The following is a 16,614-nucleotide window of genomic DNA, read 5'->3' as shown; positions in this document are numbered from 1 at the left end:
GTGGGTTGGTAGGTGGAGAGGGGGTGGAGTGGGTGGTGGAGTGGGTGGTGGAGAGGGAGGTGGAGTGGGTGGTGGAGAGGGTGGTGAAGAGGGGGTGGAGTGGGTGGTGGAGAGGGTGGTGAAGAGGGAGGTGGAGTGGGTGAGTGGAGTGGGTCTGGCGAGTGGGTGTGTGGAGTGGGGGTGTGGGAAAACAACTGCTGGCCATATGGTTGGCCAGAGAAGGCAGCCCTGCCCTGAGGTATACATCCATCCAGTAGAGGGCAGCATGATTTTGGAAATCACCAGGCACTTTATGTATTACCCACATATGGGTGAATGAATTGGAATCAAAGTGTACCTTTCTCTTAATTTGAATAATACATTTTATAAATGAATAAACTATATATAACATTTAACTTTAAATAAGTTTTAAAGTATTTCTTTTTCCACTTAATGCCAGTAGCTTTAAGCAATGGGTTTCACATCAACTTTGCTGGACTGGTTCCTGTCTTTTTTTGACTACTCAGCGATCCTGCTTCTTCTGCAAGACTTCGAAGTTGCACACATTCCAGCAGCTTCCAGTTGGTCTGATGCTTTACATGCAGGTTCTAGTCAGAACATTACCCTGCAAGAGCCATGAAGCCAAAACCATGCTATTACCTGGAACAATATTCCATGCGCTAATGGCAGCTCATGGCACTTTTATTAGTTAAACGTACTTTTATTAGTTAAAGGTACTTACTTAGCCTTGCTGACATATGTGGCGTCACCCATGATATATGAGGCGTCACTTATGATGTATGAGGCATCATTCAACTGGACACACTAGCCGTGTCTCCTTGCGTTTGCTCTGCACAACATTCAACAGGTCGGGCACAGGAACATCCGTCCTGCAGAGAAGACCAAAGGCACCAGGAATTGAAAGGAACCAACTCTGCAGGCTGGTAGGAAAGGTACTTTGGCAAGCAGACCCAACAGTTTTCAGATAAAATGAAGAGAAAGATCAATTTGAGTATGTAATATCTGTGAGTATGGAGGAATAACAAACCTGAGCCAACACTACGTGCACAGTGTGAATGTATCAAGTATTATTTTATTTTATTTTACATGTATTCACTACAGGAATCGACCCTCTTCCTCCAATCCCACATCACCCCCCCCAGAGTTTCAGGCTTGAGTTTTAAACCTGGTAATGAATCTCAAATTTGCTTTCCTGCTAATTCATTTTGTAGTCTTCATGTTATTTGAGTTATGTTAGTAAAAACTGGAGCATACATAGTCTTCCTAGCAACACCAATGTTGTGTCTAACATTTTTATTATGAGGAAGTGTGCATTTCATCTTAACTTCTTGGAGTTTATAGTGCATAACAAAATCTGCAAATAGTAATTTGCATAACATTATGAGAGTAGACCCATGCAGAACTGATGGATGAACACAATGCTTCTCTACCCGGGTCGGTCTCTACCACACCCTCCTCTGCCCCCCCTTCCCCATTGTGTGGGTGTGCGCATGTGAGTGTGTGTGTATGTGTGTGTGTATCTTTCTCTGTATTTGTGTTCATGTTTTTTTCTATTTTCTTCCTGCATTATATCGGATCAAATCTAAAAATAATTATGTTTTATATTTCTATATAACAACAGTAGTTGCTTCCACAAGACACATTTTTAAAATGTTGTATATTGTTATACACCATTCAATCCAATGTCAGTGGAAGTATTACTTCCTCAAAAATAGACAGACATCAACATCTCAATTACCTGAAATAACTGGATGGATTCAGTAGCACCACCACATAGTGCAGAAGCACTGTTCAACAGATTATATGCTCATGACATTATCCATATAAAACAAAATGCTTAAATAGTTCACAAACAGACCTACTTTAAAACCAAAACACAAATAATTTTTTGTCATATTTCAATGTGAAAAATTAGACTTCATGAACCGGACACCAACACCAGCCAGATGCCTTCCGCAGTTGTTGCTATGGTTTCAGACGCCTTCCGCAGTTGTTGCTATGGTTTCAGTCCCTGTGTTTTATGCAATTATAACTTGTTTCATTACTGTTATGGTTGTGTTGCTCTAGCACACACACACACTCACAGTTCTTACACAATATATGTGTATCAAGGTTTTAAACATGCAGGGTTCTGGGTATCACACTAGCATGTTTCTGGGTATCACACTAGGGTTAGGATTCTGGGTATCACTAGGGTTAGGTTCTGGATATCACACTAGGGTTAGGTTCTGGGTATCACACTAGCATGTTTCTGGGTATCACACTAGGGTTAGGTTCTGGGTATTACACTAGGGTTAGGATTCTGGGTATCACACTAGCATGTTTCTGGGTATCACACTATGGTTAGAGTTCTGGGTATCACTAGGGTTAGGTTCTGGATATCACACTAGGGTTAGGTTCTGGGTATCACACTAGCATGTTTCTGGGTATCACACTAGGGTTAGAGTTCTGGGTATCACTAGGGTTAGGTTCTGGATATCACACTAGGGTTAGGTTCTGGGTATCACACTAGCATGTTTCTGGGTATCACACTAGAGTTAGAGTTCTGGGTATCACTAGGGTTAGGTTCTGGATATCACACTAGGGTTAGAGTTCTGGGTATCACTAGGGTTAGGTTCTGGATATCACACTAGGGTTAGGTTCTGGGTATCACACTAGGGTTAGGTTCTGGGTATCACACTAGGGTTAGGTTCTGGGTATCACACTAGCATGTTTTGGGCATCTCACAGCCAGTAACAGATAATCCCCTTTCATTGCACATTGGCTCTTTGCCCAGAGAGCCGGCAGGGGGACAATTAGGGTTCCAGCTGTCATCTGATATGTGAGAGAACAGATCAATACAGCTGTGGAAAGCTAGTAAGGTCGAAACAAAAAAGAGGATTATTTAAAATGCAGACATGTCTGGCTCACCCTCTGCTGGGTAAAGACCAAAACAAAAACAAAAGCACCTCATTTCATAGGTCTCATATTATGGTTTGCCTTTGTGAATAACCTTGTAAAATATTCAAATGGGTGTTACTCATCCCTTTAGATATCAAAACAAGAAAAAAACCTGCAGTTACTACGTTATCTGGTCAAACCTAGTACGCCATAGGTAAACTGAAGTATGTGATTTAAATGCATATGGAAGTCATTAAATGAACAGTCTCAGGGACACCTGCTACTGTGCAGAGCCTGGTCATCATTCTTAATGCTCAGCACCAAGTACAAAACCAGTCAGAAGGGCCATGAACTGCAGAACAATTCCTGAAGTCAGAACAAGTAGAACTAAGATGTATCACATGCGTCGATGGGCGCTCTGCCTTTCCTGAGCGTGAGAGTGAGATTAGAGGCAGAGAAGGTGAATCGGGTCAGTGACTCACAGCTCAGAGACTTCACTTGGGCTCACACAAAGTGACTCTTGGACATCTCTGGTAGGAGATGGAATATGCCTCTTTCTGTGTGTGTGTGTGTGTGTGTGTGTGTGTGTGTGTGTGTGTGTATCTGTGTGTAAAGTCCACTTTCTTAACCCAGCAGTAGCAGCACAGTGGATATGTCATTTTAAGAATGGCTATAGGTTTATTTTCACGTTTGTCGGTTGCCCAAGAGTCATTTTAAAGGACTGCGACTCTGACGCTGATTGATTACACATGCTGGAACATTTACACTAATCCTCCAGGCTCTTGGCAACCAGTAGTGTGCAACAGAAAGTACAGAGTACAGAGCATGTCTGATGGTCTGATGGACGGCTCTTGGACAGGCAGACGTCATCATGGAAGCCCGTTCATAAAGTAAAGGTCTTGATGTTTGTCTGCAGGGGGTCAACACTGCACCTGTCATCACTCACCACCCAGGAGAGTCAGACAGAACACTGTCACAAGGCTGGAATCAGTGAGGATGCCTGAGACTAAGTAGTGAACCAGTGAGAGTGAATCACTGGGAGTGAATCAGAGTGAATATGTGAGTGTCCTTTCGGGGGTAGTAAACATGTTTTTTCACTCACCAGATACAGCCATGTGCTCTCAAATTTCAAATTACCCAATGCTATAGCTTTAGAGAAGGTTTAAATCACTCTTTCACTAACCCTAACACTGGCATAGTGAAGGCCCTATCTGAGAGGACACAGACTGGGGAGACTCACAGCAAACTGCAGCAAACAGGAAGAAACCACTGTGGGATCCTTATCAAACATTTTTAGTGGACTGATCCTGAAGGCTTACATTCCTAATCTCAAGATCACAGAAAGTCAATACCATGTACACCTTACATTCAGTTTTGGTTAAAAGAAGCATGTTCCTTCAGAGGAGAGTCCAGATCTCAATTACCATGGAAGCACCTATCTCTATGTGCTAACCCCGTATGTGCTAACCCCTCTGTGTGCTAACCCCCTATGTGCTAACCCCCTATGTGCTAACCCCTCTGTGTGCTAACCCCTCTGTGTGCTAACCCCCTATGTGCTAACCCCTCTGTGTGCTAACCCTCTATGTGCTAACCCTCTATGTGCTAACCCCTTATGTGCTAACCCCCTATGTGCTAACCTTCTATGTGCTATCCTCTCTATGTGCTAATCTCTTTATGTGTTTACCCTTCTGGTCAAATTTATTATAAGACAAGTAGGCCTATGCAATAACCCTGTCCTATTACATATCTGAAAAAATATGCCACTCTGCAAATCAGCACCCTCTGGTGTTTCAATATGGAACTGCACCCTGGTGGTTCATGCCCTTACATGGTCATCTGATCTGATGTTTCAGGTACAGAACACTGGCATGCTGAAGCATATCCACACAGGTTGGCACCAAACGCCTATTTTACTATCTCCAAAAAAGGACAGTGTGAGAAGAGCAATGTGTGGCTCAGAGTCAGGAATGGAGGACTGACTCGTCAGGAATGGAGGACTGGCTCATCTCGTGCCTGCTTTGCTCACTGGTGAGGATGATGATCAGCCATGATGCAGTAGCTACAGGAGAGATCAGCCATGATGGAGTAGCTGCAGGAGAGATCAACCATGATGGAGTAGCTGCAGGAGAGATCAACCATGATGGAGTAGCTACAAGACAGATCAGCCATGATGGAATAACTACAGGCTGCTCCCTTTGTGCTTGTGTGGAAGATTTATCAGTGCACTGTCATTACCCAGCAGCCCCTGCTGCGCTCATGGAGAGAGAGGAGGAAGCTGCACAATCCTCTTCATTTATCAAACAGCAACGCCTTCTTCCTGTTTACTGTAACATTCAGACCCAGTATCTGGCTGACTGTTTAAACAATCAACACAATTATGATAGAGATAGAGACTTCAGTGCTGGCATGATAACCGTATAGGTATTCATGGTTAGGGTTAGAGCAACCCAAACAAGACCCCCAACAACACAGCTTCTGAATTCCACAGAAATAACAGCTTTGTGACATTAGACTTAGACTGGTTATATTAGACCTAAACTTGTTACATTTCACTGTATAAGGTCTGAATCTGCCTGTGTTGCACTGCAGAGGTAGCAGGTGGTAAATAAATTCCATCTCATCCTATTTTAAATTTTGTTCTTTATACTGAGTGATAATTTTGTGTTGAGTAATAATAGTTCCTTTGTTTTTGAATGAATGAATGTTACATTTATATAGCACCTTTCAAGATACCCATGGTCACTTTACAACTTTAACACAGGTACAAGTCTTACACGACCAATCACACACCAGCAAGAAATGACAGACAATTGTGCACACCGTACTCTCTGCTGGGATCCACAGCCCCCTGGGGGACTGAATGGGGTGCAGGAAGGGGAGAGAGGACAGACCCTAGTGACAGAGCACCATCCACCACTGGGCATACAAGCACACACACATTCATGCACATTTGTCAGGGACTGCCAGTTTACCACGCAGACACTGTGATTTTACCCCTGTTTTTATTATTGTACTCTGTTTTTAGCCCACAACTATTTGGACCGCGCCTTCTTCTACTTCCTGTGGGGGTCAAAATGGGAAAGACTGAAGAGAGAGGTGGTTAAAAAGAAACCAGAGAAATGGGGCAAAGGATTGCCGGACCCCTTTTTATTTTCAGGCAGTAATTTTATGGCATTACATATGAAGTATGCACTGACTCCATTCACCACATCCCCAATGGCGGGGATAGTGAGGTTTAGGATGGGGTCTTACTTGAGAAACTTAAAACTTTAAATTGTAGAATTGAGAACACCAGTGGCTTTTAAATTACCCAAAGAGTATGAATTTTTTAAGAACATTTTTTATATGATATGGAGAAGGCAGGCCAGTAATTTTTTATGAATGCTAAAACCTTTGTGTCTTGCATGCAGGACTGGGAGGAGGTGACCGGGGTTTTGGGACTCACACGGGGAGAGACGGAACGGCTCCAGAGGAATGTGGCACACCCAGTGCTACAAAACAAGGACAAGGGCCTGTCATGGTTGGCTGCCCATGAGATCCTCCTGGAGACCCGGAGGTGGTTGATGCCCACACATGCCACCTGGTACCACCAACACTGCGGGGGACACCAGATATTGACCTTTGGAGGAGGGGGCCAAGGCTTCACGCAGGTAGGTCCCTCTCACCCCGACCACAGCACAGCCCCAGCACAAGTCTCCTGAGGGAACTGGAATCTGAAAGGGGACAGCAGGCATGGGGAGGGCCTCCTCTGGGTCAACATGGAAACTCCACTCAGATAGGGCCTTGAACCCAAGACCCCCATGCTAACCACCAAGCCATCTACCATCATTAGATAAGACACATAATGACTACTGAGACACATTTGCAATGATGCAAATACTTTGGGTGGTAAAGATGTGAGCTGTGAGTCAGAGAACCTGAATGTGTTAGGCTGTGTATGTTTATGCACACACATTTGAGGGAAAGAGAGAGAGAGAGAGAGAGAGAGAGAAAGAGAGAGAGAGAGAGAGAGAGATACATACAGAGAGAGAGAGACTTGTTTGTGAATCATCTTGCATGTCTGCATTAGCCAGAAACACACAAAAAAAATTCAATCACATCTCAGATGTTCCTGCACTTTTCAGAAATATAAACAATTAGAAACAATACTACTTGCAAGGAATCTGCAGATATGATATTTCTTGCCAATTAATATTTAACACAGATCAGCTGCATATTTATTAGATATAAATAAACAGGATGTTTTTATGCTAATTTACTTCTTAGATGTGAAGTTGGGGCTGTTCACTGCGATTCTCAGTGCTCTCTCTGGCCTTCCCAAAAAGTTGATGTTCTCTTACTGACCACTAGATGTCGATCTTCCTTAGAGAGTCTCCACTCTGATTCAATCTTCTTTTTGGTATCGTGGAAAAGATTTAAGAGTTACCAACCCTTTACTACTTTAAAATCATTACAATAAATATTTGAACTTTTTTATAGTTCTGAAATATAGTTTTTTATATATAGGCTATATATAGTTTTGATAGTTCTGAGGCTTCAGATTCTCCATCCTAAGCTGTCGGTTTTCTTTTTCTCTTTCACTCCACTGGCTTAATCACATGGAAGTCATTGGCTTTGGTGGTTCATTGATAGACCTACGCCAAAACGACAGCAGCAACAAAAAACACAAACATGATTAGCCTATAGGTTTAGCATGTCGAGTTTGACACTGACAATTGGGTGCATTGTACATTTTTCTAAAATAGCCATGCACACGGTCCAAACAAGGCTCAAACATCAGTGTTTCATTATTTAATTATTTGCTTCAGAACAGTCCAGCGGTTAAGCACAGGCACTGAAATGGCAAAACGTCATTGGACTGGTCAAAATATCACCTCATCCTCACCCGTGTCTTGAGAAAAACACGGTTTAATTGATAAAAGGGTAGGCTATTGGAAGACACATTTCAGATCCACCCTGGAATGTTTACGCTGATAAACCCAAGATGCGGTCCGCGGAGAGTAGTTTTCCTGTGTTGAATTAACATAATAAACATCTGTTGGAGAAACGGTATTTTTTTTGTAAACTATATGAAATGATTTTGATCTTACGCAAAGTACAGTCGGCTACGGGGGTCTGATGGACATGATGATGTTTTTATTATAGTTTGGCATTCTGTTTAGTGAATCATAACTTAATTTATCAATGCATTTTAAATGTATTTATATAAAGAGAGTAGGATTGAAAAGTCCAAAACTACATCTGACAAAATTACGATGGTGAACTCATTTGAGCTCCATTGTTATAAAGTGGAAATATTTTAAAAACACTGTTCATCGGAGATTCTGCCGACGCCATAACTGTCATGAAGATTTCCTAAACGTCTAAAAATTGATAAACTGATTAGTCTCCGTTGTCTGTCCCTGTTTTAAATGTAGCCTAAAAATAGTATTACTTATTTTTTAATTCCTCAATGATCAAATTAGTCAATTATCGTATTTGTTGTGATATATTATTACACAAACAAACAAACAAAATAAAGAATGAAATGCAGATTAGTACTTCAGGTTCCCCACACATCACCTGTACCGCGGCGCCAGTCCTTCATGGCGCGTGGGTTCTGACGCGGCCGGTACGGGCGTCGCTGCGCGAGGAGGGCACGCGCTTCCCTTATTCGCTATTCCAACGTGAATCCGTGGAAACACGGTGAAGCGTATAATGTTTTTGCGAGGAACAGACTTCTCTTCTTTCTTTTTTCCTTAAAGTCCATAGTTGACTAATGCTAGGAAATATACTTACCTTGGACACCTTGGATTTTTTTAAGTAAAATGTCTGCTCAAGGACTTTTAAACAGCGTTTTCTCGTGCTCCTCACTGGGTTACAAAACTGTTTCCAAGAGGAAACTAAGGCAAAGTCGGAGCTTAGATCCCGCTTTGATAAGAAACGACGGGACGGAACCGGCTGAGCTGACTTTACAAACATCTTTATGTTTGAATCCCAGCCAAACAGGTGGACCTGCAGACTGCCGAACACCCGCTGAGTGCTTCCATTCCAAGACGCTGGGACGGAAACAGCATCGCTCATCTTCATCGCTGTTTGGCTCCTCGGACGTGTGGTCACGTCCCGATATTCAGCTGGACTGCGACGTGAGAAGCACAGAGAGGAGCGCCTGGGATTTCACCTTCAGTCTTCGGGGTCCATTACAGTCTGCGCACGGCGGCTCGGGGACCGTTTTCTCACCGCGAAAGTGGCTTCAAAAAAGAATCCCACATGCAGAAAACAGCGATACTTTTTCCTACAATATTTGTATGTCAGAGGTAAGAATTACTCAAGAATGTATGTAAAGTTTACACAGGCAAATACATGGTACCCATTACTGTAGATTACAACTACATGCTAGTAACCCATGTCATGTAGTAAAACACATCCATACAGTATTTGCTAATAGTTTGTTGTTATTATTATTATTATTATTATTATTATTATTATTATTATTATTATTATTATTATTATTATTAGACACAGTTTCTGAAACTATGGTCACACATTTACAAAAAGGATACACATTTACTGTGAGAACAAACACTTCACCCCAAACACTCATCTCATCAGTGTTTTTTGCACTCTACTCTACACACAAATATCAAATGAACAGTTCTTTCTGCACAACTCCTAACGGATGTGATGAATGGTAAACACTAGCTTGTGTTTTCAGTGTGCAGGGCACAGCAGTCTGCTCTAAACATCTGTCACTGTACTCGTATATACATGTTACCTTAGTTTGCATGAACAGTACTGCCTTGCACATATTGTACTACACAGAAGACAAATCAGGCTCTATTTGAGTGTGGCCACAGCATCTCATCAACATCGCAGGTAACTTTTTCTGGTGAAACAGGTATCAGGTATCATTTATTAAATTTGACAAGGCAGGACACGCCAGCATAAAAAAAACATTTTTAAGCAGTGAGACCTGAAATGTGTCAAACATTCAACAAATAATATAAAAATCTAAATAAATCAAATTAATTTTAAAACATAAAATATTCAATCACTTAAAATTTAATCACTTAAAAAGCTATTTAAGAGCACGATGAGTAAAAGAGAGTTCATGTCTTTTTGTTCTGCTCAAGGGTACATATTCCTGCTGCCGACGAAGTGAGTAACTGGATAATGGGGTTGTAAGCAAGAAGCCATGTAAAGGAGAAGATTTATCCTTGAGTATTTCAGTGAGGATACGCAGGGTAGCCTCATCACGCCTTTCACTGAGTGGTGGGAGAGATGATGAAAGGATGCCAATAATCCTGCAGCATCGTTTTTGTACTCTTTCCAACTCCTCTGAAAGTTTTTTGGTCAGCCCACCCCAAACAGGGCTAGCATACTCAAGGATTGGTTTAAAAGACTTCACATAGAAGACCAGCTCTTTTAGCCACTGCAAGATAGTGGATACTTGGTCTTGTCTTAATAATCATATGTTTGATGTGAGCATCCCAGGATAAATCAGATGAAATCTGGACTTCCAAAGGTTTGAAAGTGGTGACTCTACTGAGAGGGAATATTATCCTGATGTCTAGCACTAATAACCATATCCATCGTATTGACTCCATTCATTGTCAGTGAGAACTCCTGTCCCCAATTAGCCACAGAATCCAGGGCTTTCTGAGTCAAGCCTGGTAGAGACCCCATCAGAAACTCTGTGATTGTAAGATCATCAGCATATTTCACTGGAATAAGAGAAGTAGGCAGATGAGCATCCAGGCTATTAATACAAATAACAAAAAGTAATGGAGATAATGGAGACACGTCATGTGTCCACCCTGAACCATCTGGGGTTATGTGTCCACCCGGGATGCTGCCCCATCAGGGCCACCTGACCTCGCCCTCAGCCTGGAGAAGAGGGTTATGGGGTATGTGTTGGTGGGGTCAGCGATGACAGACCTTCAGTAGGACTGAGGAGTGGAGAGCATGGTGGATGGTGAAGCATCACACATCGTGGTCAGTGAACCAGTGGCACACCAGAGGAGAACCAGTGGAATATTACATTGTCCCAGATGGCAGCAAACCTGAACTGCACTGGACCATTCTCCTGGAGATTGGGAATTAGTTTGCTGTGTAGTATTTCAAGTATGATGATGATGTGAGCAGTGCTGTAGGGACCACATAACATGTTGACGAATTACACCATTCTGATTAATGGCTGCTCACATATTGTGCTCCACAGGGTGCACCCTTTCTCCATGGGTGGACCCTCTGTCCAGCCTTCCTGAAACAACAAGAATAATATAAAAGCAAAGAATAAAAGAAAAAAGATAAAAATTGTATACAGGGGTTGAACAATGAAACTGAAACACCTGGTTTTAGACCACAATAATTTATTATTATGCACAGTGGTCAGAGGGATTTTAAGCCATTCTTCTTGCAGGATAGTGGCCAGGTCACTATGTGATGCTGGTGGAGGAAAACGTTTCCTGACTCGCTCCTCCAAAACACCCCAAAGTGGCTCAATAGTATTTAGATCTGATGACTGTGCAGGCCATGGGAGATGTTCAACTTCACTTTCATGTTCATCAAACCAATCTTTCACCAGTCTTGTTGTATTGGTGCATTGTCATCCTGATACATGGCACTGCCTTCAGGATACAATGTTGGAACCATTGGATGCACATGGTCCTTGGCAGTGACCTGTCCATCTAGTATTGGGCCAAAGGAATGTCATGATATGGCAGTCCACACCATCACTGATCCACTCCCATGCTTCACTCTGGTCAACAGTCTGGGTGGTACGCTTCTTTGGGGCTTCTCCACACCGCAACTCTCCCGGATGTGGGGAAAACAGTACAGGTGGACTCATCAGAGAACAATACATGTTTCACATTGTCCACAGCCCAAGATTTGTGCTCCTTGCACCATTGAAACTGATGTTTGGCATTGGCATGAGTGACCAAAGGTCTGTGGAGCTCCCAACGGTCAGTTTTGGAGACTGCAGAGTTGAGGTGCACATTTAATTCTGCCATGATTTGGGCAGCCGTGGTTTTATGTTTTTTGGATACAATCCGGGTTAGCACCCGAACATCCCTTTCAGACAGCTTCCTCTTGCATCCACAGTTAATCCTGTTAGATGTGATTCGTCCTTCTTGGTGGTATGCTGACATTGCCCTGGATACCGTGGCTCTTGATACATCACAAAGACTTGCTATCTTGGTCACAGATGCGCCAGCAAGATGTGCACCAACAATTTGCCCTCTTTTGAACTTTGGTATTTCACCCATAATGTTGTGTGCATTGCAATATTTTGAGCAATAAGATGCAGGCCATACACCTTACTAATAAGTTGTTGTGGTCTAAAACCAGGTGTCCAGATGTTTCAGTTTCATTGTCCAACCCCTGTGTGTGTGTGGACTTTTACACCAATAACTTGGGACTTGATTTGGACTTGAACCTGTTTACTTGCAAAGACTTGATTTTTTTAACCCCAAATCTAAATTTTAAAACGCATATTAATGTTTATAAAGTGCGCCCCATTAATTTCATTTCCGCAGAGAGTCCAATCTATTGATACGAGCCTGAGTAGCTTCCTGCATTCAGACCTAGTACATGCCTAAGAAACTGAAAGGATCCATCAATAGTCCACGCTTGTTTAGGTCGATTGGCTAAGACAATGTCTGCCCAGTCTAGAGCTTCTCCACTCAGTAATGATCTCAGAAAGAGTATCAAAGCATGCTCCGGCGGCTTAGGACAAGTCAATGTTGCAAATAAATACTACATTGCAAGATAAAAACATCGGCCTGACCGATAAACTCTCGCTCTGTGTGCGTGCTACGTTTGAGTGTTGCACTGTATTACCTTTAGGGTTAAGGTTAGGGGTTAGGGTTAGGTCAGGGGTTAGGGGTTAGGGTTAGGTCAGGGTTAGTGTTGGTTCGGGGTTAGGCATTAGGAATTAGGGGTTAGGAAAGATGTGGCATTTTTGTTGTTTCTCACAGCTGCCTTGAATTTGCAGATATTCTACTTGTAGTTAGAATTTTACATGCAAGTGGTGTAATGTAGCCAGAAAAGTAGATATGAATATCCCCCCTGCATTTGAGTGGTCATGATAATTTCAGGAGTTACCTTTGACCTCCCCTGGTTGCCTGGGAGGACAGAGGAGTCAAAAGAGCTCTGTCATCCCTCAAGAGCTTTACAGTTAAATAATGCAGTATTTTGTCTCTCCATTTGATGTCTTAATCATGCCTCATGAATCCTGAGTGGAATTAACATCTGTAGTGTTGGTTTAACTTTTATATTATGCCCAGCAGGACGTAAGTGAACACAGCACATTATGCTGTGTAATCTTGGTTCCACTAACATGGACATACTGGTACTAGTTCACTTCAGCATGAAATATAACCAGTTTTTCTGCATGAGGAAATCCATCCCTGCAGTCCAGTGGTTGAGCACATAGCACACGGGTACATGTGGGATAGATATCTGCTGATTCAATATCAGGTGGTCGCAAAATGTAAAATGGTCATTTTATGTGTTGGCAGCTCAGCCTTGGACTTGCTATGTAGTTATTAAGGTTGTGAGAACATACCAGCTGAGCTGGTCAATGTTGAGCTGAAATTTCTATGAACACAAATTTCAGTGCACTTAAATGTGGAGATATTATCCTGGCTCTGTGATGGTGGAACAATCTTCCAATAGCTGTTTGGACTGCAGAGTGTCTTGTGGTCTTCAAATGTAGACCTGTTTGTTGAAAACTTAAATGACCACTAACTTGTTGTACTTTACATTGTATGTTTATTCTTGACTATGCAGTTCTAGGTATTGGTTTTTAATTCCTGATGTTTAAGTATGAGCCTGTGTTTATTTGCAATACTAGGTAATGGCATTGATTCATGTAGTGCAGTAGTCCTTGAGGATCTTGAATTCTGACCCATCTACAGTACTGTCTAGGATGCATTCTGTGAACAGATGGCAAAGCACTTTGTAAATTGCTCTGAATAAAAGTGTCTGCTAAATGTAAAATTGTCATCAGTGCTGGAATCAGTGTTAATTGTGGCAAATGGAGGATGGTGTACTGGATCAGTGCAGGTGTACTATTGCCCATTGATCTAGTGCCAGACACTTGCTGGTGCTGTGTGTAAAGGAACTCTGAGACAGCAGAATGAGGATTCAGAAGAATGATGATTCAGCATAATGAGGATTCAGCTGCAGGAAAGAGGAACAGTGATCCCAGAACTGATATCACATAGAGCGCAATGACATTCCACCAGGTTTCTACAAACTGCTAAGCCCAAATAAATTGAAGATTCAAATAATGTGAAAGATTAAACCACTATGAAATGTGCACTGGCAGTTATACTTTTAAAACAAGCAAAACTGTACAAAATAAACAGTACATATTAATTAGTTTTAATCTGCTACATGTTCTCTCAGTTTTAATCATTTATTAAGTGTTTTTTTTTCCCTCTCAGAGTTGTTTGGCTATATTAGCCACTGCACATGTGGCAACAACAACTGCTCCACCCTAACTGTACCTGTTCTGCTCCACCCTATCTGCACCTGTTCTGCTCCACCCTAACTGCTCATGTTCTGCTCCACCCTAACTGTACCTGTTCTACTCCACCCTAACTGTACCTGTTCTACTCCACCCTAACTGGACCTGTTCTACTCCACCCTAACTGTACCTGTTCTACTCTACCCTAACTGTACCTGTTCTCCTCCACCCTAACTGTACCTGTTCTACTCCACCCTAACTGTACCTGTTCTCCTCCACCCTAACTGTACCTGTTCTGCTCCACCATAACTGCACCTGTTCTGCTCCACCCTAACTGTACCTGTTCTGCTCTACCCTAACTGGACCTGTTCTACTCCACCCTAACTGGACCTGTTCTACTCCACCCTAACTGGACCTGTTCTACTCCACCCTAACTATACCTGTTCTACTCTACCCTAACTGTACCTGTTCTCCTCCACCCTAACTGTACCTGTTCTACTCCACCCTAACTGTACCTGTTCTCCTCCACCCTAACTGTACCTGTTCTACTCTACCCTAACTGTACCTGTTCTACTCCACCCTAACTGCACCTGTTCTGCTCCACCCTAACTGTACCTGTTCTCCTCCACCCTAACTGCACCTGTTCTGCTCCACCCTAACTGTACCTGTTCTGCTCCACCCTAACTGTACCTGTTCTGCTCCACCCTAACTGTACCTGTTCTACTCTACCCTAACTGCACCTGTTCTACTCCACCTTAACTGCAGCAATTCTGCTCCACCTCCCCCTGACTGCAGTTTAATTCTGGATTGATCATGTATCGTTGGTCGGCATTAACAACATTCCACATGTGCCAAGTTTTCAGTAATGTCAGCATTGTTACGTGAGAGCCCCATCTGCTGTTCGTAGACACTTGTGCGGTTTCTGTTTAGATTTTTGAATCATGATTTGGTGTTACCCAAAATCAGAAAAGCTTTGTCTGTTTTTTTTTTCCCATCTGTGTCCTCTCTGTCTGTGTCCTCTGTGCCCTGCATTGCTATAGACTCATTAGTCATTGCATTGTTTTTCTTTCTTTTGGAATTTTAGGACTGTCCTGAGAACTTTTAAATCTAAAATATTCTGGATCGTTAGAAAGTCTTTATTGCCTTGTTTTCTAACAGTGTTCTTTTAAATCCATAAATCCAATTTCATAGTGTGAATTGCATTATTTTATGTTATTGAGGCCACAGACTGTTAACTTATGCAACTCCTGTCCTGTCCTATTTAACACAATGTTTAATTCTTTAGAAATATACAGGTCTGCAAAATGTTATATGTAAACTTCTCTAGAACATTGTTGGTAGCCACACACCAGATGTTAGAAAATGATATGTTTATGCATGCAGGTGAAATCTAATTTCTAATTCAGTTTGCAGAACAATTACTACTCATTGGATTGTTAAATCCAGTAACACAAACTGACTATAATTTACCTCCATTTATTTCTCCTGCAAAGGACATCATGGTGATGACATGTCCACATGACCAATACTTGTCCAGGCATGCATTACATCTCCCATGTCACGCTAATAAATGAGCAGTGTTTCACTGGGCAGTCTTTCAATGAGCAGCGTTTCATTGATCAGTGTTTGATTGGGCAATATATAATTGGGCATTGTTTCATTGAGCAGTGTTTCATTGGGCAGTGTTTCATTGAGCAGTGTTTCACCGGACAGTGTTTCATTGAGCAGTGTTTCACCGGACAGAGTTTCATTGAGCAGTGTTTCATTGGGCAGTGTTTCATTGAGCAGTGTTTCATTGATCAGTGTTTCATTGGTCAGTATATCATTGAGCAGTGTTTAATTGGGCAGTGTTTCATTGGGCAGTGTTTCATTGAGCAGTGTTTCACTGGACAGTGTTTCATTGGGTAGTGTTTCATTGAGCAGTGTTTCATTGATCAGTGTTTCACTGGGTAGTATTTTACTGTAGCTAAAGCAGCAGTGCACACGGACCATCATTAACTGCTGTAAATTCAGCATCACTTTAGTATTCTGAGGCCTTTGAGGCATAGCTGGCACTGGGCCAGAAACATATTTACTAAGTGGCTTTTCTGTGTGTTTTCAGCCCATTAAAAGGAAACTTCTGTCTGCTCATGCTCTGTCAGAATGGTTTCTAAAACTCATTCTCATGTTCTGTCAGAAGGGTTTCTGAACGACTTGCTCATGCAAGTACTATTCTGGCTTGTGTGACAAACAAGTAAATGTCAGAACATTCACCATAGTCTCTTTTCCACTGTGTGGCT

At 42.2% G+C, this 16,614-nt stretch overlaps 1 protein-coding gene and 1 long non-coding RNA gene across 2 annotated transcripts in view; both read left to right on the top strand.

Moving 5' to 3' along the window:
* The first annotated feature begins 754 nt into the window (after positions 1-754).
* On the top strand, positions 755-5,254 carry LOC143511583 (uncharacterized). Its single transcript, XR_013130175.1, has 4 exons — positions 755-932; positions 1,102-1,168; positions 3,797-3,939; positions 4,734-5,254. It is a non-coding gene; the product is annotated as an uncharacterized LOC143511583 (long non-coding RNA).
* A 3,252-nt stretch (positions 5,255-8,506) lies between these two features.
* The window catches only part of LOC143512065 (rho GTPase-activating protein 6-like), a 30,034-nt gene continuing 21,926 nt past the window's right edge, over positions 8,507-16,614 (top strand). The window contains exon 1 of the mRNA XM_077001947.1: positions 8,507-9,176. Coding sequence (XP_076858062.1) covers positions 8,688-9,176 — 489 coding nt within the window. The 5' untranslated portion in view covers positions 8,507-8,687. The remainder of the gene's footprint in view (positions 9,177-16,614) is intronic.

Source organism: Brachyhypopomus gauderio, chromosome 4, assembly GCF_052324685.1.
Source record: "Brachyhypopomus gauderio isolate BG-103 chromosome 4, BGAUD_0.2, whole genome shotgun sequence".
In the NCBI taxonomy this organism is placed as follows: Eukaryota; Metazoa; Chordata; class Actinopteri; order Gymnotiformes; family Hypopomidae; genus Brachyhypopomus; species Brachyhypopomus gauderio.
Note: the sequence above shows the minus strand (reverse complement) of the source record. Positions and strands in the feature narration are given on the sequence as shown.